A 25,451-nucleotide genomic window follows, 5' to 3' on the forward strand; every position below is an offset into this window, starting at 1 on the left:
GGGTGAGAACTGGAACGACACTCAGCACACGTGACTCCACAGACATTCCTGGGCCTTACCTTGCGCCCTGGTTGGCCCTTCTCGCCTTGTTTTCCTGGTTTACCTTCCACCCCCTTTAAAAACAGAGGAAAAATGTGTTACATGTATAAAAACCAATGACAAACTTGGGGTACACTAATTCACCATGGGAGAAAACTGCACTTTAATAATAAGAATTTACTTACCGATAATTCTATTTCTCGGAGTCCGTAGTGGATGCTGGGGTTCCTGAAAGGACCATGGGGAATAGCGGCTCCGCAGGAGACAGGGCACAAAAGCAAAGCTTTCCGATCAGGTGGTGTGCACTGGCTCCTCCCCCTATGACCCTCCTCCAAGCCAGTTAGGTACTGTGCCCGGACGAGCGTACACAATAAGGGAGGAATTTTGAATCCCGGGTAAGACTCATACCAGCCACACCAATCACACCGTACAACTTGTGATCTAAACCCAGTTAACAGTATGATAACAGCGGAGCCTCTGAAAAGATGGCTCACAACAATAATAACCCGATTTTTGTAACTATGTACAAGTATTGCAGATAATCCGCACTTGGGATGGGCGCCCAGCATCCATTACGGACTCCGAGAAATAGAATTATCGGTAAGTAAATTCTTATTTTCTCTATCGTCCTAGTGGATGCTGGGGTTCCTGAAAGGACCATGGGGATTATACCAAAGCTCCCAAACGGGCGGGAGAGTGCGGATGACTCTGCAGCACCGAATGAGAGAACTCCAGGTCCTCCTTAGCCAGGGTATCAAATTTGTAGAATTTAGCAAACGTGTTTGCCCCTGACCAAGTAGCTGCTCGGCAAAGTTGTAAAGCCGAGACCCCTCGGGCAGCCGCCCAAGATGAGCCCACCTTCCTTGTGGAATGGGCATTTACATATTTTGGCTGTGGCAGGCCTGCCACAGAATGTGCAAGCTGAATTGTATTACACATCCAACTAGCAATAGTCTGCTTAGAAGCAAGAGCACCCAGTTTGTTGGGTGCATACAGGATAACAGCAAGTCAGTTTTCCTGACTCCAGCCGTCCTGGAACATATTTTCAGGGCCCTGACAACATCTAGCAACTTGGAGTCCTCCAAGTCCCTAGTAGGTGCAAGGCACCACAATAAGCTGGTTCAGGTGAAACACTGACACCACCTTAGGGAGAGAACTGGGGACGAGTCCGCAGCTCTGCCCTGTCCGAATGGACAAACAGATATGGGCTTTTTTGAGAAAAAACCACCAATTTGACACTCGCCTGGTCCAGGCCAGGGCCAAGAGCATGGTCACTTTTCATGTGAGATGCTTCAAATCCACAGATTTGACTGGTTTTAAACCAATGTGATTTGAGGAATCCCAGAACTACGTTGAGATCCCACAGTGCCACTGGAGGCACAAAAGGGGGTTGTATATGCAATACTCCCTTGACAAACTTCTGGACTTCAGGAACTGAAGCCAATTCTTTCTGGAAGAAAATCGACAGGGCCGAAATTTGAACCTTAATGGACCCCAATTTGAGGCCCATAGACACTCCTGTTTGCAGGAAATGCAGGAAACGACCGAGTTGAAATTTCTTTGTGGGGCCTTCCTGGCCTCACACCACGCAACATATTTTCGCCACATGTGGTGATAATGTTGTGCGGTCACCTCCTTTCTGGCTTTGACCAGGGTAGGAATGACCTCTTCCGGAATGCCTTTTTCCCTTAGGATCCGGCTTTCCACCGCCATGCCGACAAACGCAGCTGCGGTAAGTCTTGGAACAGACATGGTACTTGCTGAAGCAAGTCCCTTCTTAGCGGCAGAGGCCATAAGACCTCTGTAAGCATCTCTTGAAGTTCCGGGTACCAAGTCCTTCTTGGCCAATCCGGAGCCATGAGTATAGTTCTTACTCCTCTACGTCTTATAATTCTCAGCACCTTAGGTATGAGAAGCAGAGGAGGGAACACATACACCGACTGGTACACCCACGGTGTTACCAGAACGTCCACAGCTATTGCCTGAGGGTCTCTTGACCTGGCGCAATACCTGTCCCGTTTTTTGTTCAGACGGGACGCCATCATGTCCACCTTTGGTATTTCCCAACGGTTTACAATCATGTGGAAAAAACTTCCCGATGAAGTTTCCACTCTCCCGGGTGGAGGTCGTGCCTGCTGAGGAAGTCTGCTTCCCAGTTTCCATTCCCGGGATGAAACACTGCTGACAGTGCTATCACATGATTTTCCGCCCAGCGAAAAGTCCTTGCAGTTTTTGCCATTGCCCTCCTGCTTCTTGTGTCGCCCTGTCTGTTTACGTGGGCGACTGCCGTGATGTTTTTCCCACTGGATCAATACCGGCTGACCTTGAAGCAGAGGTCTTGCTAAGCTTAGAGCATTATAAATTTACCCTTAGCTCCAGTATATTTATGTGGAGAAAAGTCTCCAGACTTGATCACACTCCCTGGAAATTTTTTCCTTGTGTGACTGCTCCCCAGCCTCTCGGGCTGGGCTCCGTGGTCACCAGCATCCAATCCTGAATGCCGAATCTGCGGCCCTCTAGAAGATGAGCACTCTATAACCACCACAGGAGAGACACCCTTGTCCTTGGATATAGGGTTATCCGCTGATGCATCTGAAGATGCGATCCGGACCATTTGTCCAGCAGATCCCACTGAAAAGTTCTTGCGTGAAATCTGCCGAATGGAATTGCTTCGTAGGAAGCCACCATTTTTACCAGGACCCTTGTGCAATGATGCACTGTTTTTAGGAGGTTCCTGACTAGCTCGGATAACTCCCTGGCTTTCTCTTCCGGGAGAAACACCTTTTTCTGGACTGTGTCCAGAATCATCCCTAGTCACAGCAGACGTGTCGTCGGGATCAGCTGCGATTTTGGAATATTTAGAATCCACCCGTGCTGTTGTAGCAGTATCCGAGATAGTGCTACTCCGACCTCCAACTGTTCCCTGGACTATGCCCTTATCAGGAGATCGTCCAAGTAAGGGATAATTAAGACGCCTTTTCTTCGAAGAAGAATCATCATTTCGGCCATTACCTTGGTAAAGACCCGGGATGCCGTGGACAATCCAAACGGCAGCGTCTGAAACTGATAGTGACAGTTCTGCACCACGAACCTGAGGTACCCTTAGTGAGAAGGGCAAATTTGGGACATAGAGGTAAGCATCCCTGATGTCCCGGGACACTATATAGTCCCCTTCTTCCTGGTTCGTTATCACTGCTCTGAGTGACTCCATCTTGATTTGAACCTTTGTAAGTGTTCAAAAAATTTTTTAGAATAAGTCTCACCTAGCCTTCTGGCTTCAGTACCACAATATAGTGTGGAATAATACCCCTTTTCTTGTAGTAGGAGGGGTAATTTAATTATCACCTGCTGGGAATACAGCTTGTGAATTTTTTCCCATACTGCCTCCTTGTCGGAGGGAGACCTTGGTAAAGCAGACTTCAGGAGCCTGCGAAGGGGAAACGTCTCGACATTCCAATCTGTACCCCTGGGATACTACTTGTAGGATCCAGGGGTCCTGTACGGTCTCAGCGCCATGCTGAGAACTTGTCAGAAGCGGTGGAACGCTTCTGTTCCTGGGAATGGGCTGCCTGCTGCAGTCTTCTTCCCTTTCCTCTATCCCTGGGCAGATATGATCTTATAGGGACGAAAGGACTGAGGCTGAAAAGACGGTGTCTTTTTCTGCAGAGATGTGACTTAGGGTAAAAACGGCGGATTTTCCAGCAGTTGCCGTGGCCACCAGGTCCGATGGACCGACCCCAAATAACTCCTCTTCCTTTATACGGCAATACACCTTTGTGCCGTTTGGAATCTGCATCACCTGACCACTGTCGTGTCCATAACATCTTCTGGCAGATATGGACATCGCATTTACTCTTGATGCCAGAGTGCAAATATCCCTCTGTGCATCTCGCATATATAGAAATGCATCCTTTAAATGCTCTATAGTCAATAAAATACTGTCCCTGTCAAGGGTATCAATATTTTTAGTCAGGGAATCCGACCAAGCCACCCCAGCTCTGCACATCCAGGCTGAGGCGATCGCTGGTCGCAGTATAACACCAGTATGTGTGTATATACTTTTTATGATATTTTCCAGCCTCCTGTCAGCTGGTCCTTGAGGACGGCCCTATCTATAGACGGTACCGCCACTTGTTTTGATAAGCGTGTGAGCGCCTTATCCACCCTAAGGGGTGTTTCCCAACGCGCCCTAACTTCTGGCGGGAAAGGGTATACCGCCCATAATTTTCTATCGGGGGGAACCCACGCATCATCACACACTTTATTTAATTTATCTGATTCAGGAAAAACTACGGTAGTTTTTTCACATCCCACATAATACCCTCTTTTGTGGTACTTGTAGTATCAGAAATATGTAACACCTCCTTCATTGCCTTTAACGTGTGGCCCTAATAAGGAATACGTTTGTTTATTCACCGTCGACACTGGATTCAGTGTCCCTGTCTGTGTCTGTGTCGACCGACTAAAGTAAACGGGCGTTTTAAAACCCCTGACGGTGTTTTTGAGACGTCTGGACCGGTACTAATTGTTTGTCGGCCGTCTCATGTCGTCAACCGACCTTGCAGCGTGTTGACATTATCACGTAATTTCCTAAATAAGCCATCCATTCCGGTGTCGACTCCCTAGAGAGTGACATCACCATTACAGGCAATTGCTCCGCCTCCTCACCAACATCGTGCTCATACATGTCGACACACACGTACCGACACACAGCACACACACAGGGAATGCTCTGATAGAGGACAGGACCCACTAGCCCTTTGGAGAGACAGAGGGAGAGTTTACCAGCACACACCAAAAACGCTATAATTATATAGGGACAACCTTATATAAGTGTTTTCCCTTATAGCATCTTTTTTATATATTTCTAACGCCAATTTAGTGCCCCCCCTCTCTGTTTTAACCCTGTTTCTGTAGTGCAGTGCAGGGGAGAGCCTGGGAGCCTTCCCTCCAGCCTTTCTGTGAGGGAAAATGGCGCTGTGTGCTGAGGAGATAGGCCCCGCCCCTTTTTCGGCGGCCTCGTCTCCCGCTCTTAACGGATTCTGGCAGGGGTTAAATATCTCCATATAGCCTCCGGAGGCTATATGTGAGGTATTTTTAGCCAAAATAGGTATTCATTTGCCTCCCAGGGCGCCCCCCTCCCAGCGCCCTGCACCCTCAGTGACTGCCGTGTGAAGTGTGCTGAGAGGAAAATGGCGCACAGCTGCAGTGCTGTGCGCTACCTTTAGAAGACTGAGGAGTCTTCTGCCGCCGATTCTGGACCTCTTCTTACTTCAGCATCTGCAAGGGGGCCGGCGGCAAGGCTCCGGTGACCATCCAGGCTGTACCTGTGATCGTCCCTCTGGAGCTGATGTCCAGTAGCCAAGAAGCCAATCCATCCTGCACGCAGGTGAGTTCACTTCTTCTCCCCTAAGTCCCTCGTTGCAGTGATCCTGTTGCCAGCAGGACTCACTGTAAAATAAAAAACCTAAGCTAAACTTTTCTAAGCAGCTCTTTAGGAGAGCCACCTAGATTGCACCCTTCTCGGCCGGGCACAAAAATCTAACTGGCTTGGAGGAGGGTCATAGGGGGAGGAGCCAGTGCACACCACCTGATCGGAAAGCTTTGCTTTTGTGCCCTGTCTCCTGCGGAGCCGCTATTCCCCATGGTCCTTTCAGGAACCCCAGCATCCACTAGGACGATAGAGAAAAGTGAATGCTTTTATGCAATTAAACGGTCGGGAGGGGGCGCGTTATAACTTTTATGCAAATAAGCTGAAAGGGATATCAACCAATCAGCTGTCATCAGTCCATTTAAAGCCATACTATTGTGATACAATGTCTGATTGCTTGATAAGGGTTACTGTACACTTACACCTTAAGCCCACTAGATGTAGAATGCGTTACACATCTTGTGATAATAAATCAGGGTGACGCAGCTAGATACGTGGAATTTGATGGCAGAACCACTTGGCCCATCAAGTCTGCCACTTTACCCCATCTATTTTATATATTACATATGTCACCCCCTCAACACCTTTTTAATGTAAAGCTACACTATGTAGACACAGGTGATTGGACTCCCTCCCTGTGCAAGTGAAATGGTGTGCTCCTGCAGCAGACACGTGTTCATGAAGGTATAAAATGAGTAGAGGCGCACTGATTAGATCATTTGCTAACAAAATGGCTTGCTGGCAGGAGCTAAAAGAGTTTGAAAAGGGGATCATCATAGCTGTGCAATGTCATGCTTCCAGGGCGACGCTGGACTGGTATACAGAAAATTCTGTAACCCAGATGGACTGGCCAGCTCAGAGTCCAGATCTTGACCCCACTGAGAACCTCTGGGACGAAGTGGAGCAACAGGTGTGTTCTAAACCGACTCAACCTTCTTCAGTGTGCAGTTGGTCACTGTACTTAAGGCGGAAATGGCAAAACATACCGCCTGCTGTTGTCCAGGAACTTGTGGACAGTTTGCCAAGAAGGGTGTCTGCAGTAATCACTGCACATGGTGGGCCTACAAAGTCCGGACGTCAATAAAATCTTGTTGATCTATTTGCTTTGGAGAGAGATACAGTACAGTACCAACTAATCAGCTTCTATTTTTTCCCCCCACAGGCTGTGCTTGAAATTTGCTGGTACTTTATCCCTCTCCAAGACTTGATACATCTCACCTTCTATGGCTTTTTCCTAATAATTGTCTACAGAACAGGAAATCTGTTGTGCATGCAAAAAAAATATTCCCCAAGGAATGCTGCTCTCATCCTCAGCTCTGACACATTCTGGGAAACGTAAGCATATACTGTATGTGAACATGGCAAGCCTTTTGTATAAGAAAACATCCATTTTATATTTAGTTTAGCCTTGCACTGGAATCCGACTGCAGGCAGAATAGAGAAAACTACAAGATGAAGACAAGGCAAGCAGATTGATGAATAAACCACAGAACAATCCTTACCACAGACATAGAAACAACTCAGTGTATCAAACACGGACGTGTGCCCGTCCAATATATAATGGGGGGAGCGAGACATTTGAAGGATTACTAATGCTACTCTTTATGAAAAACATGATTTCGACCGCCCGGTTCTCTCAGACTGGAGAAGTGGCAAGTTCCGTCTGTGGTTGTGGTGCCGCGCAATGCTAGAATTCAGCGATGATGAATTGCTATGCAATATGACACAGCAAATTCAGTGTTTTGTTGATGGTATAAAAACTGCAGAGAGCAGCATTTGACTTGTCTGCCGTCGTAGCCAAATTCCATAGACATAGAACTGTAATATAATATTTTTTCCAACCCAAATACAAATGTGAAGTGATTTCGACTAAGCAGTTACGTTTTTATGTAAGGACATGTTATGAGGAGCTTACTGCTGTTACCATGACATCAGAGGAAAATAACTTCCACAAACTTGACCACACAGTGAATTGGATCGCTTAACACCGTTATCACGCTGGTGTTACAGATGAGTGCAATAAACTGACAGACTGGGATTACTACAAAGGCAGAGAAGCAAAAATGAACCAGAATAATTGCATTTATGACAGACACTATATATACATACATACTACAGTATACACATATATTGAAGAACACATACAAATTTACCATCAAGTCAGTGTGACTGAGCGAAGCCCGCATGCGCTGACTGTGCAGTGAGACTGCCAGATATACAACACATCCCCTCAAACCTTGGATGCCGTCAGCTGTGCTGGTCCTCGGCCAAAATCTACAAGTTATCATTTCTGCACCGTGTGATCAGAGATGGTTGACTCACTTTATATTTAAAGTGTATCCATATACCTCAGTCAAGGCAGCCATTTTGTGGGTTCAACTAATACTCCTAAGCATGCAGCCTACCATTTTAATGGAATCTTAATGAGACACTTTAGTGTCATTTACAAAAAAATAAACACATGAAGGAGGTGATCACAGTAGTAGTATAGTATGGACTTTCCAGAGATGTTTGTGGTGTTTCCAACATGTGCAATTTCCATAGTGTTCTCAGGCCTGCAAATATAGGCCCATCCCCGGGTATGGGGGTGGGAGTTTCTAAAACCGGCAAGTTGGTGTGCATCTTGAAATGTGCTAGACAAACAAATAGGATCTCATGCCTCAGTGATTCACTGGCCCATAGCAAATGGATAGGCTGAATATATGTTCCATGCACAAAATGGCTGCCTCCACTGAACCTCATTTACAATGTCCACTAGAGGGGATGCGGGTATGTGACCGCCGGTCTCAATACAGACGCCGGGATCATGAAAACTGAATAGACTGCCGGTCGGCATGCTGACCAGCAGAGACTATTGCCCCTCATGGGTGTCCCATAGAGTGGGAATAGAACCTGTGGCAAGCGCAGTGAGCCCACAAGGGTCTTCGTTGCGCTTGACCCCCCCCTCGTCTAATAAAAACCAGGATCCCGGCAACGGTATGGTGACCAGCGGTCTCCCGAACGCCGGTCACACGAACCCAACCCCACTGGAGACATACTGTAAATGACTTTGTTCACTCTAGTTCCCTCAAGTGACCCATGCCTACTCTCTGATCTATACAGGTGTGCAAGGTGGCAGAACCTTTCTGCTCCCAGTATATGGCCAGCAGTCAGGTACACCACTGCAAATTGTTGACTGCAAGAGCAGAGCTCTTGCATACTCTGCCTCACATCTGTATGTACATCATTAATCTTCTCTATTCTGTTACATTTTGTTTTTGTTTTACCAATTGTCCAATGCTGCAGTGTTTTTTTTGGCCCCCTAGAAATAAATGATGGTGACAAGGTCATCGTATCAATTCAATTAGATACGATGTAAGATTGTATGTTCCAGTGCGAAGAAATCCTGTACATACGGTAGGCTTTTATAGAAAAACTGCACATTAACGTAAAAACAATTTCTCGTGGCAGTGTTTCTCAGATTGCAAATATTAAAAGTCCCATCTATGGAACTTGTCCGTCTGTGCATCCTTACGGGGCTGCGAAGTGAAATGCATGATGTATGGGTCGGTGTAGAATGCCACTGCCAGCGATCAAACACCTTTGCCATGGCACATTGCCAGCACTGCCCGTACATCACTTCTAATTGAATTGTCCCTCTATACATAAACAAGGAAATCAATTAGAAGTTTGTGTTTCACATCATGAGGCACTGCAAGAATCCTGACCGATGAATTTAGGAAATTTCCTTTGAGTCACATATGTATTTCCTGTGATCAGTAACAGAAAGTGATTCGGGAGGGAACACGTATGAAATCCCACGCACAGGTAAACTGCATGAGAGCTTACGACAACTTAAAGCCTAAAGAATATAGAAACCTGTTCCATAGTTTATTGACAAGCAGCAGCACATTTTAATGGTACTCATAGGGGAACTTCCGCCAAATGCCTTCTCACCAACAATGCGCAAGTATAAAACAGTGACACCTAGTGGTCAAACGATCATGATATATTTTACACTACTTACATGTGAATTTACATAGCTTAACTGTTTGATGATGCATTTCTTACACCTTTTTTTTTTAATGTCCCTAAAATTCATGATTACACAACTTTACAGATTATAAATGGGACTATGAATTCCTAAAGGACTTTTCCCAGTCTTGTTAACTGGTACCCAGTTAGAGGGTGAGTATGTTAAAAATGTATTTATATTGAAAGCAATATGTTGCATAGTACTACTACTTGTCTTTACGGTTCTCTTATAATCAGCTTAGAAGGTTTTCTAAAGCTGGATACACACCATAGAATTATCTGTCCAATCTTTCTGATTGAAACGAAAATCTGGTAACGTATGGGAGCAAATTGACCATTTGCTCCCAAACACTGGAAAATAGATAAAAATGGATGTTGAGACAAATTGTTTCAATCCATTTATTTTAAGCAATTTATCTTAATGACCTTTTCTGTCCATTTTCCGGATCTTGGGAGCAAATTAGATTTTTACTCCAGCCAGAAAATAAGAATTTACTTACCGATAATTCTATTTCTCATAGTCCGTAGTGGATGCTGGGACTCCGTAAGGACCATGGTGAATAGCGGCTCCGCAGGAGACTGGGCACAAAAGTAAAAGCTTGAACTAGCTGGTGTGCACTGGCTCCTCCCCCTATGACCCTCCTCCAAGCCTCAGTTAGGATACTGTGCCCGGACGAGCGTACATAATAAGGAAGGATATTGAATCCCGGGTAAGACTCATACCAGCCACACCAATCACACCGTACAACCTGTGATCAGAACCCAGTTAACAGTATGATAAACGAAGGAGCCTCTGAAAAGATGGCTCACAACAATAATAACCCGAATTTTGTAACAATAACTATATACAAGTATTGCAGACAATCCGCACTTGGGATGGGCGCCCAGCATCCACTACGGACTATGAGAAATAGAATTATCGGTAAGTAAATTCTTATTTTCTCTAACGTCCTAAGTGGATGCTGGGACTCCGTAAGGACCATGGGGATTATACCAAAGCTCCCAAACGGGCGGGAGAGTGCGGATGACTCTGCAGCACCGAATGAGAGAACTCCAGGTCCTCCTCAGCCAGGGTATCAAATTTGTAGAATTTAGCAAACGTGTTTGCCCCTGACCAAGTAGCTGCTCGGCAAAGTTGTAAAGCCGAGACCCCTCGGGCAGCCGCCCAAGATGAGCCCACCTTCCTTGTGGAATGGGCTTTTACAGATTTTGGCTGTGGCAGGCCTGCCACAGAATGCGCAAGCTGAATTGTACTACAAATCCAACGAGCAATCGTCTGCTTAGAAGCAGGAGCACCCAGCTTGTTGGGTGCATACAGGATAAACAGCGAGTCAGATTTCCTGACTCCAGCCGTCCTGGAAATATATATTTTGAGGGCCCTGACTACGTCCAGTAACTTGGAGTCCTCCAAGTCCCTAGTAGCCGCAGGCACCACAATAGGCTGGTTCACGTGAAACGCTGAAACCACCTTTGGGAGAAATTGAGGACGAGTCCTCAATTCTGCCCTATCCGTGTGAAAAATCAGGTAAGGGCTTTTATAAGATAAAGCCGCCAATTCTGAGACACGCCTGGCTGAAGCCAGGGCTAACAGCATTACCACCTTCCATGTGAGATATTTTAATTCCACAGTGGTGAGTGGTTCAAACCAATGTGATTTTAGGAACCCCAAAACCACATTGAGATCCCAAGGTGCCACCGGGGGCACAAAAGGAGGCTGTATATGCAGTACCCCTTTGACAAACGTCTGGACTTCAGGCACTGAAGCCAGTTCTTTTTGGAAGAAAATCGACAGGGCCGAAATTTGAACCTTAATGGACCCTAATTTTAGGCCCATAGACAGTCCTGTTTGCAGGAAATGTAGGAAGCGACCCAGTTGAAATTCCTCTGTAGGGGCCTCTTTGGCCTCACACCACGCAACATATTTTCGCCAAATGCGGTGATAATGTTTTGCGGTTACATCCTTCCTGGCCTTTATCAGGGTAGGGATGACTTCTTCTGGAATGCCTTTTTCCTTCAGGATCCGGCGTTCAACCGCCATGCCGTCAAACGCAGCCGCGGTAAGTCTTGGAACAGACAAGGTCCCTGCTGGAGCAGGTCCTTTCTTAGAGGTAGAGGCCACGGGTCCTCCGTGAGCATCTCTTGAAGTTCCGGGTACCAAGTCCTTCTTGGCCAATCCGGAACCACGAGTATAGTTCTTACTCCTCTCCTTTTTATGATTCTCAGTACTTTTGGTATGAGAGGCAAAGGAGGGAACACATACACTGACTGGTACACCCATGGTGTTACCAGAGCGTCCACCGCTATTGCCTGAGGGTCCCTTGACCTGGCGCAATATCTGTCTAGTTTTTTGTTGAGACGGGACGCCATCATGTCCACCTTTGGTTTTTCCCAACGGTTTACCATCTCTTGGAAGACTTCTGGATGAAGTCCCCACTCCCCCGGGTGAAGGTCGTGTCTGCTGAGGAAGTCCGCTTCCCAGTTGTCCACTCCCGGAATGAACACTGCTGACAGTGCTATAACATGATTCTCCACCCAGCGAAGAATCCTTGCAGCTTCTGCCATCGCCCTCCTGCTTCTCGTGCCGCCCTGTCTGTTTACGTGGGCGACTGACGTGATGTTGTCCGATTGGATCAATACCGCCTGACCCTGAAGCAGAGGTTTTGCTTGACTTAGGGCATTGTAAATGGCCCTTAGTTCCAGAATGTTTATATGAAGAGATGTTTCCATGCTTGACCACAAGCCTTGGAAATTTTGTCCCTGTGTGACTGCTCCCCAGCCTCTCAGGCTGGCATCTGTGGTCACCAGGATCCAATCCTGAATGCCGAATCTGCGGCCCTCTAATAGATGAGCACTCTGCAGCCACCACAGAAGAGACACCCTTGTCCTTGGCGACAGGGTTATCCGCTGATGCATCTGAAGATGCGATCCGGACCATTTGTCCAGAAGATCCCACTGAAACGTTCTTGCATGGAATCTTCCAAATGGAATCGCTTCGTAAGAAGCCACCATTTTTCCCAGGACCCTCGTGCACTGATGCACTGACACCTGGCCTGGTTTTAGGAGATTCCTGACTAGCTCGGATAACTCCCTGGCCTTCTCCTCTGGGAGAAACACCTTTTTCTGGACTGTGTCCAGAATCATTCCTAGGAACAGGAGACGTGTCGTTGGAATCAGCTGCGATTTTGGAATATTTAGGATCCACCCGTGCTGACGTAACACTAACTGAGATAGTGCTACTCCGACTTCTAACTGTTCCCTGGACCTTGCCCTTATCAGGAGATCGTCCAAGTAAGGGATAATTAAAAAGCCTTTTCTTCGAAGAAGAATCATCATTTCGGCCATTACCTTGGTAAAGACCCGAGGTGCCGTGGACAACCCAAACGGCAGCGTCTGAAACTGATAATGACAGTTTTGTACTACAAACCTGAGGTACCCTTGGTGAGAAGGGTAAATTGGGACGTGGAGATAAGCATCTTTGATGTCCAGAGACACCATATAGTCCCCTTCTTCCAGGTTTGCTATCACTGCTCTGAGTGACTCCATCTTGAATTTGAACCTCTTTATGTAAGTGTTCAAGGATTTTAGATTTAAAATTGGTCTCACCGAGCCGTCTGGCTTCGGTACCACAAACAGCGTGGAATAATACCCCTTTCCCTGTTGTAGGAGAGGTACCTTGATTATCACCTGCTGGGAATACAGCTTGTGAATGGCTTCCAAAACTGCCTCCCTGTCGGAGGGAGACTTTGGTAGAGCAGACTTCAGGAACCGGCGAGGGGGAGACGTCTCGAATTCCAGTTTGTACCCCTGTGATACTACCTGCAGAATACAGGGGTCCACTTGCGAGTGAGCCCACTGCGCGTTGAAATTTTTGAGACGGGCCCCCACCGTGTCCGAGTCCGCTTGTAAAGCCCCAGCGTCATGCTGAAGACTTGGCAGAAGCAGAGGAGGGCTTCTGCTCCTGGGAAGAGGCTGCCTGGTGCAGTCTTTTTCCTCTTCCTCTGCCCCGGGGCAGAAATGAGTGGCCTTTTGCCCGCCTGTACTTATGGGAACGAAAGGACTGAGTTTGAAAAGACGGTGTCTTTTTCTGCTGAGAGGTGACCTGGGGTAAAAAGGTGGACTTTCCGGCCGTTGCCGTGGCCACCAGGTCCGATAGACCGGCCCCAAATAACTCCTCTCCTTTAAACGGCAATACTTCCATATGTCGTTTGGAATCCGCATCCCCTGACCACTGTCGCGTCCATAACGCTCTTCTGGCCGAAATGGACATAGCACTCACTCTTGATGCCAGGGTGCAAATATCCCTCTGTGCATCACGCATATATAGTAATGCATCCTTCAAATGCTCTATAGTCAGTAATATACTGTCCCTATCCAGGGTATCAATATTTTCAGTCAGGGAATCCGACCACGCCACTCCAGCACTGCACATCCAGGCTGATGCGATTGCTGGTCGCAGTATAACACCAGTATGTGTGTATATACCCTTCAGGATATTTTCCAGCCTTCTATCCGCTGGTTCTTTGAGGGCGGCCGTATCAGGAGACGGTAACGCTACTTGTTTAGATAAACGTGTGAGCGCTTTATCTACTTTAGGGGGTGTTTCCCAACGCGCCCTAACCTCTGGCGGGAAAGGGTATAGTGCCAATAATTTATTAGAAATTAGCACTTTTTTATCGGGGGAAACCCACGCTTTATCACACACCTCATTTAATTCATCTGACTCAGGAAAAGCTACTGGTAGTTTTTTTCACTCCCCACATAATACCCTTCTTTGTGGTACTTGTAGTGTCAGAAATGTTCAATGCCTCCTTCATTGCCGTGATCATGTAACGTGTGGCCCTACTGGACATTACGTTTGTCTCCTCACCGTCGACACTGGACTCAGTATCCGTGTCTGGGTCTGTGTCGACCCACTGAGGTAACGGGCGTTTTATCGCCCCTGACGGTGTCTGAGACGCCTGGACAGGCACTAATTGATTTGTCGGCTGTCTCATGTCGTCAACAGTTTTTTGTAAAGTGCTGACATTGTCACGTAGTTCTTTAAATACAACCATCCAGTCAGGTGTCGACTCCCTAGGAGGTGACATCACTAATACAGGCAATTGCTCTGCTTCCACATCATTTTCCTCCTCATACATGTCGACACAATCGTACCGACACCCAGCACACACACAGGGAATGCTCTGATAGAGGACAGGACCCCACTAGCCCTTTGGGGAGACAGAGGGAGAGTTTGCCAGCACACACCAGAGCGCTATATATATATATATATATATATATATAGGGATAACCTTATATAAGTGTTACTCCCTTTTATAGCTGCTGTTTATAATTTAGCTGCCAATAGTGCCCCCCCTCTCTCGTTTTTACCCTGATTCTGTAGGGACTGCAGGGGAGAGTCAGGGAGCCGTCCTTCCAGCGGAACTGTGAGGGAAAATGGCGCTTGTGTGCTGAGGAGATAGGCTCCGCCCCTTCACGACGGCCTTATCTCCCGCTTTTTTCTGGAAAACTGGCAGGGGTTAAATACATCCATATAGCCCAGGAGCTATATGTGATGTATTTCTTTTGCCATCCTAAGGTATTTTTGTTTTTATTGCGTCTCAGGGCGCTCCCCCCCAGCGCCCTGCACCCTCAGTGACCGGAGTGTGAAGTGTGCTGAGAGCAATGGCGCACAGCTGCAGTGCTGTGCGCTACCTTAGTTGAAGACAGGAACGTCTTCTGCCGCCGATTTCACCGGACCTCTTCGTTCTTCTGGCTCTGTAAGGGGGCCGGCGGCGCGGCTCCGGGACCCATCCAGGCTGAACCTGTGATCGTCCCTCTGGAGCTAATGTCCAGTAGCCTAAGAAACCCAATCCACTCTGCACGCAGGTGAGTTCGTTTCTTCTCCCCTTAGTCCCACGATGCAGTGAGCCTGTTGCCAGCAGGACTCACTGAAAATAAAAAACCTTTACTCTAAGCAGCTCAGGAGAGCCACCTAGCATGCACCCTTCTCGTTCGGGCACAAAAATCTAACTGAGGCTTGGAGGAGGGTCATAGGGGGAGGAGCCAGTGCACACCAGCTAGTTCAAGCTTTTACTTTTGTGCCCAGTCTCCTGCGGAGCCGCTATTCCCCATGGTCCTTACGGAGTCCCAGCATCCACTTAGGACGTTAGAGAAAGATTGGACAGATAATCTTACAGTGTGTATGCATTTTGCAGTTTTTGTACACGAACTTGCCCACCAGGTGGCACTCACTACCAGTGTGCATAGGGGGTCATTCCGAGATGATCGTAGCTGTGCTAAATTTAGCACAGCTACGATCATTCACACTGACATGTGGGGGAAAACCCAGCACAGGGCTATCCCGCCCCGCATGTCAGTGCCGCCCACCCTCACCCCCGCAGAAGTGCAAAGGCATCGCACAGCGGAGATGCCTTTGCACTTCAAGAGTAGCTCCCGACCTGCGCAGCTTTAGCATGCTGGGCGGGAGCTACTCGACCGCGCCCACGAAACGGCGTCCCCCCCCCCCTCCCAGCGACCGCCTCTGCCTGTCAATCAAGCAGGGGCGATCGTAGCGGCCCGATGGCCTTCTGGCACGCGCATGTACAGTTCTGACCCGACCACACCGCTGCGATAAACTGCAGCGTGCGATCAGGTCAGAATGACCCCCATAATCTGAAGTTTCATATTAAGGCAACAGAAGAATAATTTGCAGGGTGTTGCTCCAATTTACAATAGTGAATATGCACTAATTTATAGAGATGCTACTGGTGGTCAAGGTGTAGATTATTGTGCAACAAAGGCTCTTCCTTGTGATACTCACAGCGCTGCATAATGATCCACATTAACCAATTTTCTGTCTATCATTGTCTGTTTGACTCTTCATTCTTCTTGTTTGCAGGTAGGAAAACATTTTGAATAAACCATTACAATTCTTAGAAAGCTGCAACTCTTGCTTGAGCCCATCAGCTGAAGACTTCTAGCAGCTAGCAGGTAGACATTCATGAGATGAGGGTCCAGTACCACACTGACTGGTGCTGATAGTGGATATATGTATGGCGCACACAGGATGTGTTAGCCACGCCCATCAAAGCGCCCACGTTATAACATCCTGGCCACGGCCTGCATGCAACGAACGAGGTTCCAAAAGGCAGGCTCCGGTTTCTCACACACTCTAGGATGACTTTCCTGGAACTGATATCCAATCTCTGATTTGTCCCGGGACCAAGAAAAATCACTCTGCAGAGCTGCTGGAACTGAGTGCCGGACTCCACGCCAGCTGGCTCGGCTGCGAACAAAGCAGACAGCCACTTAACTCTGTGTCTGCCATGTTCCACCAATATACTGCATAGCCCTGCCACATGCAAGAGCCGGTCTGCTCAGAGTGTTTAAGATCTCGGCTCATTAGTATTGCTTAATCAGGCCTTTAAAGGTCTGTTTTGTCTCTGGTAACGCTGTGGGTGGTGCAGGATTAATGAATGCACAGCATATACATCACTATATATAATAACTGCATGGTCTGGAATATTATAATGCGGACAGGCTGAGACAAGCCTGGGCATCTCTATTGGTGGCGGTTACTTTGTGTAGGTACCTGCATACCAATTCCTTCCTCGGTACTTCCATTACATGCAAAATGCCCTTTAATGATCTATGTCCAAAACTGATAATCCATGGACGGCAGTTCCTATGACACAAAGCAGGCGATCTACGAGGCACCAGGCCCGACAAGGCCAATTAACTATATAAACCAGGCGACGAACTCTGCGATATAGGGTCTGGAGTATTGTTTTCTGCAAAATGCTCCAGAACAACGGTTGGCACCGTCAGCTTCTACATGTAAACACACCGTAATACTGCGGTCTGTGCGACGCTTCATGCATTCCGTGTCTGCATTACATCAGTGGCCTGTATAATATCTCCATAACTCAGAGATTGAACCAACTCGTATGGCGAGCAAAGGTCAAATTACATCATACAGTGCTTTTAAAGGGGTGCCCACTCTTTTTATTAATATAAAAGCCAACCCCCGCTATGTGATTCCTAGCCACTTACATGAAACCCAGGGCTGGACAGCGCCATGAGCTCACAGTGCCGTACACCTGGCACCATCAGCTTTTGTTTGGAGAGGTCCAATGGCTCCATATGTCATATGACTGGGCTTAAATAAAACTACAAAACACTGGCAGATTAGTTACAGTGTCATCGGGAGGTCCCTAATGAGAGGTAGCAGGGGATAAAGTATGGCTGCATGGCACATCAGCAGGCATGTCACAGTGGCATCTGTTTTTGTACATCTGGGTTCAAGGTCCCACATGATTATTCTACTGGAAGCTTATTATTACACCATATCCATTTGTCTTCCAAAATTCAGGGTATCTCAAATAAAGTTGTGAATTGCCTAACTCCCAATCAGCACGTTCCCCCTCATTAATCTGAATGCTTCCTGTTTACTTGAACTGTGCAGCTTGTGAGGTCACATTTAGCAATAATATAGCTCTGAGAATAAGGGGCTGCCTTCACTGACTGCATTTCTGGGGTTTCCTATTTTCCATACATTGGTTATGCACTTTTTTTTTTATCTAAGCCAGCAAGGTTTGCGTAGTAGTGAGCATTACTGCCTTACAGCCCTGAGGTCATAAATCCAATTCCTGACTCTGGAATTATGTGTGTGTAGTTTGTATGTTCTCCCATGTTTTGTGGGTTTCCTTCCGCACTTCAAAAGCATACGGGTAGTCTAATTGGCTTCTGAATAAAAAAAAGGAGATTTATGGAAGACTTACCATTGTTAAATCTCTTTCTGCGAGGTACACCAGATTCCACAGGGAATAACATCGGGGTGTAGAGTTGGATCTTGATCCGAGGCACCAACAGGCTAAAGCTTTGACTCTTCCCAGGATGCACTGTACTGCCTCCTCTATAGCCCTGCCTCCAGGTACTGGAGCTCAGTTTTGTTAACCAGTCAAATGCAGTAGCAGATAAGAGAGACGGTAGATGTTAGTCACATAGAACCACATTCTCATGACAGGAGAAGGGACTAGCGGCTAATGCCATACAAACCCAAAGAAGCTAAGTGCGTCAGGGTGGGCGCCCTGAGGAACCCAGTGTACCTCGCAGAAAGAGATTTAACAATGGTAAGTCTACCATAAATCTCCTTTTCTGCAGCGGGGTACACTGGTATTCCACAGGGAATAACATAGGGGATGTCCTAAAGCAGTTTCTCATGGGAGGGGACGCACTGTAGCGGGCACAAGAACCCGGCGTCCAAAGGAAGCATCCTGGGAGGCGAAAGTATCAAAGGCATAGAACCTGATGAACGTGTTCACCGAGTACCATGTAGCCGCCTTGCTCAATTGTTCTGTGGATGCGCCACGGCAGGCCGCCCAAGACGGTCCAACAGACCGAGTAGAATGGGCTTTGATAGCAGCAGGAGCTGGGAGCCCAGCCTGCGCATAGGTTTGTGCAATCACCATTCTAATCCATCTGGCCAAGGTCTGCTTATTCGCAGGCCAGCCACGTTTGTGAAAACCAAAAAGTACAAAAAGGGAATCTGACCTCCTGATAGAGGCAGTCCTCTACACATACAGTATATACAGAGAGCCCATACCACATCCAAAGACCGCTCTTTGGAGGACAAACCAGAAGAGATGAAGGCCGGAACCACAATCTCCTGGTTAAGGTGAAAAGATACCACCACCTTAGGCAAATAACCTGGGCGAGTTCGAAGAACTGCCTGGTCATGGTGAAAAATCAGAAAGGGTGGACGACAGGACAAAGCGACTAAGTCTGACACCCTCCTAGCAGAGGCAATAGCCAATAGAAATACGACCTTAAGCGTAAGGCATTTAAGGTCCAGAGACTCAAGAGGCTCAAATGGAGACTCTTGTAGGGCATTCAGAACAACAGTCAGATCCCATGGACCACAAGAGGGACATAGGGAGGTTGGATCCGTATAACACCCTGAGTGAAAGTGTGAACGTCAGGAAGAGATGAAATTTTTCTCTGAAACCACACCGACAAGGCAGATATATGGACCTTGAGGAAGGCCAGACGAAGGCCCAAGTCTAGGCCTTGTTGTAGAAAAGCCAGAAGCCTGGAAGTTCTGAAAGTATATGCATCATAATTCTTAGCAGCACACCAGTTGAAGTAATTAATCCAAACCCTGTAATAAATCCTAGCCAAAGCTAGTTTACGGGATTTAGCATAGTTTGAATGACCGCCTCAGAGAATCCTTTTGCTCTCAGGAGTGAAGCTTCAAGAGCCACGCTGTCAAAGCCAGTCTGGCCAGGTCCTGGTAGACACAAGGGCCCTGAACGAGGAGGTCTGAGCGTTGAGGAAGTAGAAGAGGATGCTCTATCGATAGACCCTGTAGGTCTGAGAACCAATGCCGTCTGGGCCACGCTGGAGCGACTAGAAGTAGTATTCCTCCTTCTTGCTTGAACTTCCGTATTACCCTGGGCAGGAGTGACCCTGGAGGGAACACGTATGGCAGCTGAAAGTTCCATGGAATCGCCAGTGCGTCCACGAACGCTGCTTGAGGATCCCTGGTCCTTGATCCGAAGACCGGAACCTTGTGATTGTGTTGAGGTGTCATCAGGTCTACATCTGGTAGGCCCCACTTGTCCACTAGGAGTTGAAAGACTTCTGGTTGAAGACTCCACTTTCCGGCGTGCACGTCCTGATGACTGAGGAAGTCCGCTTCCCAGTTGAGGACTCCCGGAATGAACACTGCGGATATGGCCGGCAGATGGCGTTCTGCCCATTGAAGAATCCGTGATACTTCCCTCAGAATTTTTTACATTTCCATCATTGCCATGCGGCTTCAAGTACCGCCCTGATGATTTATGTACGCCACCGTGGTGGCGTTGTCCGATTGTACTTGAACAGGCCTGTTCTGTACCAGAGGTAGGACCAGTGTCAACGCATTGAACTCTGCCCACAATTCCAGAATGTTTATCGGGAGGAGAGATTGCTCCCTGGTCCACCGACCCTGGAGAGAGTGTTGCTCCATCACCACGCCCCAACCTCGCCAACTGGCGTTCGTTGTCAGAAGGACCCAGTTGGAGATCCAGAACGGACGGACCCTGCTCAATTGTTGGTCCTGTAGCCACCAGCTCAGTGACAGACGAACCTCCGGAGTCAAGGAGATCATTTGAGACCTGATCCGATGAGGCAGGCCGTCCCACTTGGAAAGGATTAACCTCTACAGAGGGCGGGAATGAAACTGAGCGTACTCTACCATGTCGAAAGCCGACACCATGAGGCCTAGTACTTGCATTGCCGAGTGTACCGACACTCTTGGGTGAGAGAGGAAGTATCTGATCTTGTCCTGAAGATTCAGAACTTTCTCCGGAGACAGAAACAGTCTTTGGCTGTGTGTGTCCAGCAGCGCCCCCAGGTGCATCATGCTCCGAGCAGGGACCAGCGAAGACTTCTTCCAATTGATGAGCCACCCGTGGGCTTGTAGGAATTGGACCGACATCTCCAGTTGACTGAGGAGGACCTCTTGGTAGTTTGCTAGAATCAGCAAGTCGTCTAGATACGGCAGGATCCCGGTTCCCTGACAACAGAGGAAAGACGTCATCACGGCCATGACCTTGGTGAAAATTCCGAGGTGCCGTGGCTAGTCCAAACGGTAGAGCTTGGGATTGAAAATGAAGGTTGCCAATAGCAAACCGCAGATATTGCTGATGCAAAATGGCAACAGGTATGTGCAGGTAAGCATCATGTATGTCCAGGGATACCATATAGTCCTCGGGTTCCATGGCCAGCACAATAAAGCGCAGGGATTCCATACAGAATTTGGACACTCTCACAAACTTTTTCAATGAATTGAGGTTGAGGATAGGCCGGAAAGACCCATTTGGTTTCGGAACAAGAAACAGGGTGGAATAGTAACCCCTGCCTCTCTGGGACAGAGGTACCGGCACCACGACTCCTGTTTCCAGGAGGGATTGTACAACCATGTGTAGAGCTTGCGCTTTCAATGGATCTGAGGGGATAACCATTGAACAGAACTGGCGAGGGGGATGTCGCTTGAAAGAGATTGTGTATCCGTGAGAGACAACTTCCCGCACCCAGGAGTCTGAGTGGTCTTTAACCAGGCCTGGGCGAACTGCAGAAGTCGGCCTCCCACCATGGGGTCCCCATCATGCAGCAGGCTTGTCTTGTTTGGAAGCAGGCTGGCGGGCGGCCCAGGATTGTTTAGATTTGGGCTTAGTGGTTTTGTAAGAACGAGCCTGTCTCGGGTACGCCAGACCTTTGGGTTTACCTGGAGGTCAAAAGGAACGAAAAGTTGTACTCTCAGCCTTCGGAGCAGAAGGATTAGTACTAGGGAGAAACGCAGTCTTGGCCATCGCCAAGTTAGTCACAATATTGTGCAGATCCTCCTCAAATAGTATGTCTCCCTTGAAAGGAAGCACCTCCAAGGTCTTTTTAGAGTCTAGGTCCACTCTCCAGGATCTTAACCACAGAATCCGGTGGGCCAGGATAGACGTAGTAGATGCCTTGGCCGTCATGACCCCTGCATCAGGGGCCGCCTCCTGAATATAATGAGAGACTGTGGTAATATACGACAGATATTGTCTGGCAGTGTCAGAAAAATAATGAGGCAGCTCATCCTCAAATGCCTAAACTCACGCTTCAATTCCTTTTGCTGCCCAAGAGGCTACCATAGTGGGTCTACGTACAGCCCCGGTAAGAGTGTAAATAGACTTCAGGCATACCTCCACACGCTTATCTGTCAGTTCCTTCAGTGAGGTGACAGTAGTGACAGGCAGAGTAGATGACACCACTAGATGGGCAACATGAGAGTCGGTGGAGTTTCCCACTTGTTACTCAACTCCGCAGAGATAGGATAACGAGCTAGCATCTTTTAAGACAGGGAAAACTTATTTCCTGGAGATGACCAGGATTCCTGACGTATGTCAATTAAAAGGTCAGAATGTGGTAAAACTACTTTAGCAACCTTCTGACGTTTGAACTTATCCGGTTTCTCAGACGTAGCAGGGGGCTCAATGACATCATCAATTTGGAGAATCAGCTTGATAGCCTCCACTAGGTCAGGTACATCAACTTGAGTTGTAGATTCCTCATCAGAAACAACTGTATCAGTGTCTGACGGATCAGTATAATCCCCATCCTCATCGAAAGAATCATCCGAAATATTAGTGGATTGTGAGGAAGAAATGGCCCGCTTAGATGACCCCTTGGCCCCAGCAGGGAAAGGGGTAGGTTTTTTTCTAACCAAAGACTGATTTAATTGTTATAACTAGGTAGACAGAGTATCCGCCGAAGGCGGGTTAACTACAGGGACAATATGTGGCTGTAATGGCACAGGAGGTCCCATAGGGGGCATAAGCCGTGTTACAAGCGTAGTCAGCATATTTGAAAATGCAGCCCAAGGTGGGTCTTGATTTACCACAGGTGCTGCAGACTGACTGGAAGGTGCAGGGCACCCAGAACCTTTACCTCAGTCAAATCCGTGGCGCCAGCACTGCATTATGCAGGAGCGTCTGTGGATTTCCCGCCCTGTGTAGCAGACATTATTTGGAATGTAGTCTTAGGGCGTAACAGTACAATATAACCAGACAACACAAAACCTGCAAAAAAACCCTGTGTTATATGACAGCAAATGCAGAGCACAAACAAAAGGAGTGAAGCGGTGAGGTGACTGAAACACACAGTGAAAAAATAAGATTTTACTTACCGGTAAATCTATTTCTCGTAGTCCGTAGTGGATGCTGGGGACTCCGTAAGGACCATGGGGAATAGACGGGCTCCGCAGGAGACAGGGCACTTTAAGAAAGAATTAGGATACTGGTGTGCACTGGCTCCTCCCTCTATGTCCCTCCTCCAGACCCCAGTTAAGGAAACTGTGCCCGGAAGAGCTGACAGTACAAGGAAAGGATTTTGGAATCCAGGGTAAGACTCATACCAGCCACACCAATCACACCGTATAACTCGTGATAAACTTACCCAGTTAACAGTATGAACAACAACAGAGCATCAGACAAACCCTGATGCAACCAACATAACTCTTATTTAAGCAATAACTATATACAAGTATTGCAGAAGAAGTCCGCACTTGGGACGGGTGCCCAGCATCCACTACGGACTACGAGAAATAGATTTACCGGTAAGTAAAATCTTATTTTCTCTAACGTCCTAGTGGATGCTGGGGACTCCGTAAGGACCATGGGGATTATACCAAAGCTCCCAAACGGGCGGGAGAGTGCGGATGACTCTGCAGCACCGAATGAGCAAACACAAGGTCCTCCTCAGCCAGGGTATCAAACTTGTAGAACTTTGCAAAAGTGTTTGAACCCGACCAAGTTGCTGCTCGGCAAAGCTGTAATGCCGAGACCCCTCGGGCAGCCGCCCAAGAAGAGCCCACCTTCCTTGTGGAATGGACTTTCACTGATTTTGGTAGCGGCAATCCAGCCGCAGAATGAGCCTGCTGAATCGTGTTACAGATCCAGCGAGCAATAGTTTGCTTTGAAGCAGGAGCACCCAGCTTGTTGGGTGCATACAGGATAAACAGTGACTCAGTTTTCCTTACTCTCGCCGTTCTGGCTACATAAACCTTCAAAGCCCTGACCACATCTAGCAACTCGGAATCCTCCAAGTCACGAGTAGCCACAGGCACCACAATAGGTTGGTTCATATGAAAAGATGACAACACTTTTGGCAGAAATTGCGGACGGGTCCGCAATTCCGCCCTGTCCATATGGAAAACCAGATAGGGGCTTTTATGTGACAAAGCCGCCAATTCTGACACACGCCTAGCTGAAGCCAAGGCTAACAGCACGACCACCTTCCACGTGAGAAATTTTAACTCCACGGTTTTAAGTGGCTCAAACCAGTGTGATTTCAGGAAACTCAACACCACGTTAAGATCCCAAGGTGCCACTGGAGGCACAAATGGGGGCTGAATATGCAGCACTCCCTTTACAAACGTTTGAACTTCAGGAAGAGAAGCCAGTTCTTTTTGAAAGAAAATGGATAGAGCCGAAATCTGGACCTTAATGGACCCCAATTTTAGGCCCAAAGTCACTCCCGACTGTAGGAAGTGAAGGAAACGGCCCAGCTGGAATTCCTCTGTAGGGGCATTCCTGGCCTCACACCAAGCAACATATTTTCGCCATATACGGTGATAATGTTTAGCCGTCACGTCCTTCATAGCCTTTATCAGCGTAGGAATAACCTCATCCGGAATGCCTTTTTCCGCTAGGATCCGGCATTCAATCGCCATGCCGTCAAACGCAGCCGCGGTAAGTCTTGGAACAGACAGGGCCCCTGTTGTAACAGGTCCTGTCTTACAGGAAGAGGCCATGGATCTTCTGTGAGCATTTCCTGCAGATCCGGATACCAGGTCCTTCGTGGCCAATCTGGAACAATGAGAATTGTCTGTACTCCTCTTTTTCTTATGATTCTCAGCACCTTGGGTATGAGAGGAAGAGGAGGAAACACATAAACCGACTGGAACACCCACGGTGTCACTAGTGCGTCTACAGCTATCGCCTGAGGGTCTCTTGACCTGGCGCAATACCTCTGTAGCTTTTTGTTGAGGCGGGATGCCATCATGTCCACCTGTGGCAGTTCCCACCGACCTGCAATCTGCGCGAAGACTTCTTGATGGAGGTCGTGCCTGCTGAGGAAGTCTGCTTCCCAGTTGTCCACTCCCGGAATGAACACTGCTGACAGTGCTCGTACGTGATTCTCCGCCCATCGAAGAATTCTGGTGGCTTCCGCCATCGCCACCCTGCTCCTTGTGCCGCCTTGCGGTTTACATGAGCCACTGCGGTGATGTTGTCTGATTGAATCAGCACCGATTGGTTGCGAAGCAGGGTCTCCGCTTGACTTAGGGCGTTGTATATGGCCCTTAGTTCCAGGATATTGATGTGAAGGCAAGTCTCCTGACTTGACCACAGACCCTGGAAATTTCTTCCCTGTGTGACTGCCCCCCACCCTCGGAGGCTTGCATCCG

The 25,451-nt window shown here is 47.9% G+C and overlaps 1 protein-coding gene across 1 annotated transcript in view; it reads right to left on the reverse strand.

Moving 5' to 3' along the window:
* Window positions 1-25,451, reverse strand: part of COL27A1 (collagen type XXVII alpha 1 chain) — a 453,351-nt gene that overhangs the window by 100,756 nt on the left and 327,144 nt on the right. Inside the window, exon 38 of the mRNA XM_063936676.1 lies at window positions 60-113. Within this exon, the coding sequence (XP_063792746.1) occupies window positions 60-113 (54 nt within the window). The remainder of the gene's footprint in view (window positions 1-59; window positions 114-25,451) is intronic.

The sequence above is a fragment of the Pseudophryne corroboree genome, chromosome 8, assembly GCF_028390025.1.
Source record: "Pseudophryne corroboree isolate aPseCor3 chromosome 8, aPseCor3.hap2, whole genome shotgun sequence".
NCBI classification, from domain to species: domain Eukaryota; kingdom Metazoa; phylum Chordata; class Amphibia; order Anura; family Myobatrachidae; genus Pseudophryne; species Pseudophryne corroboree.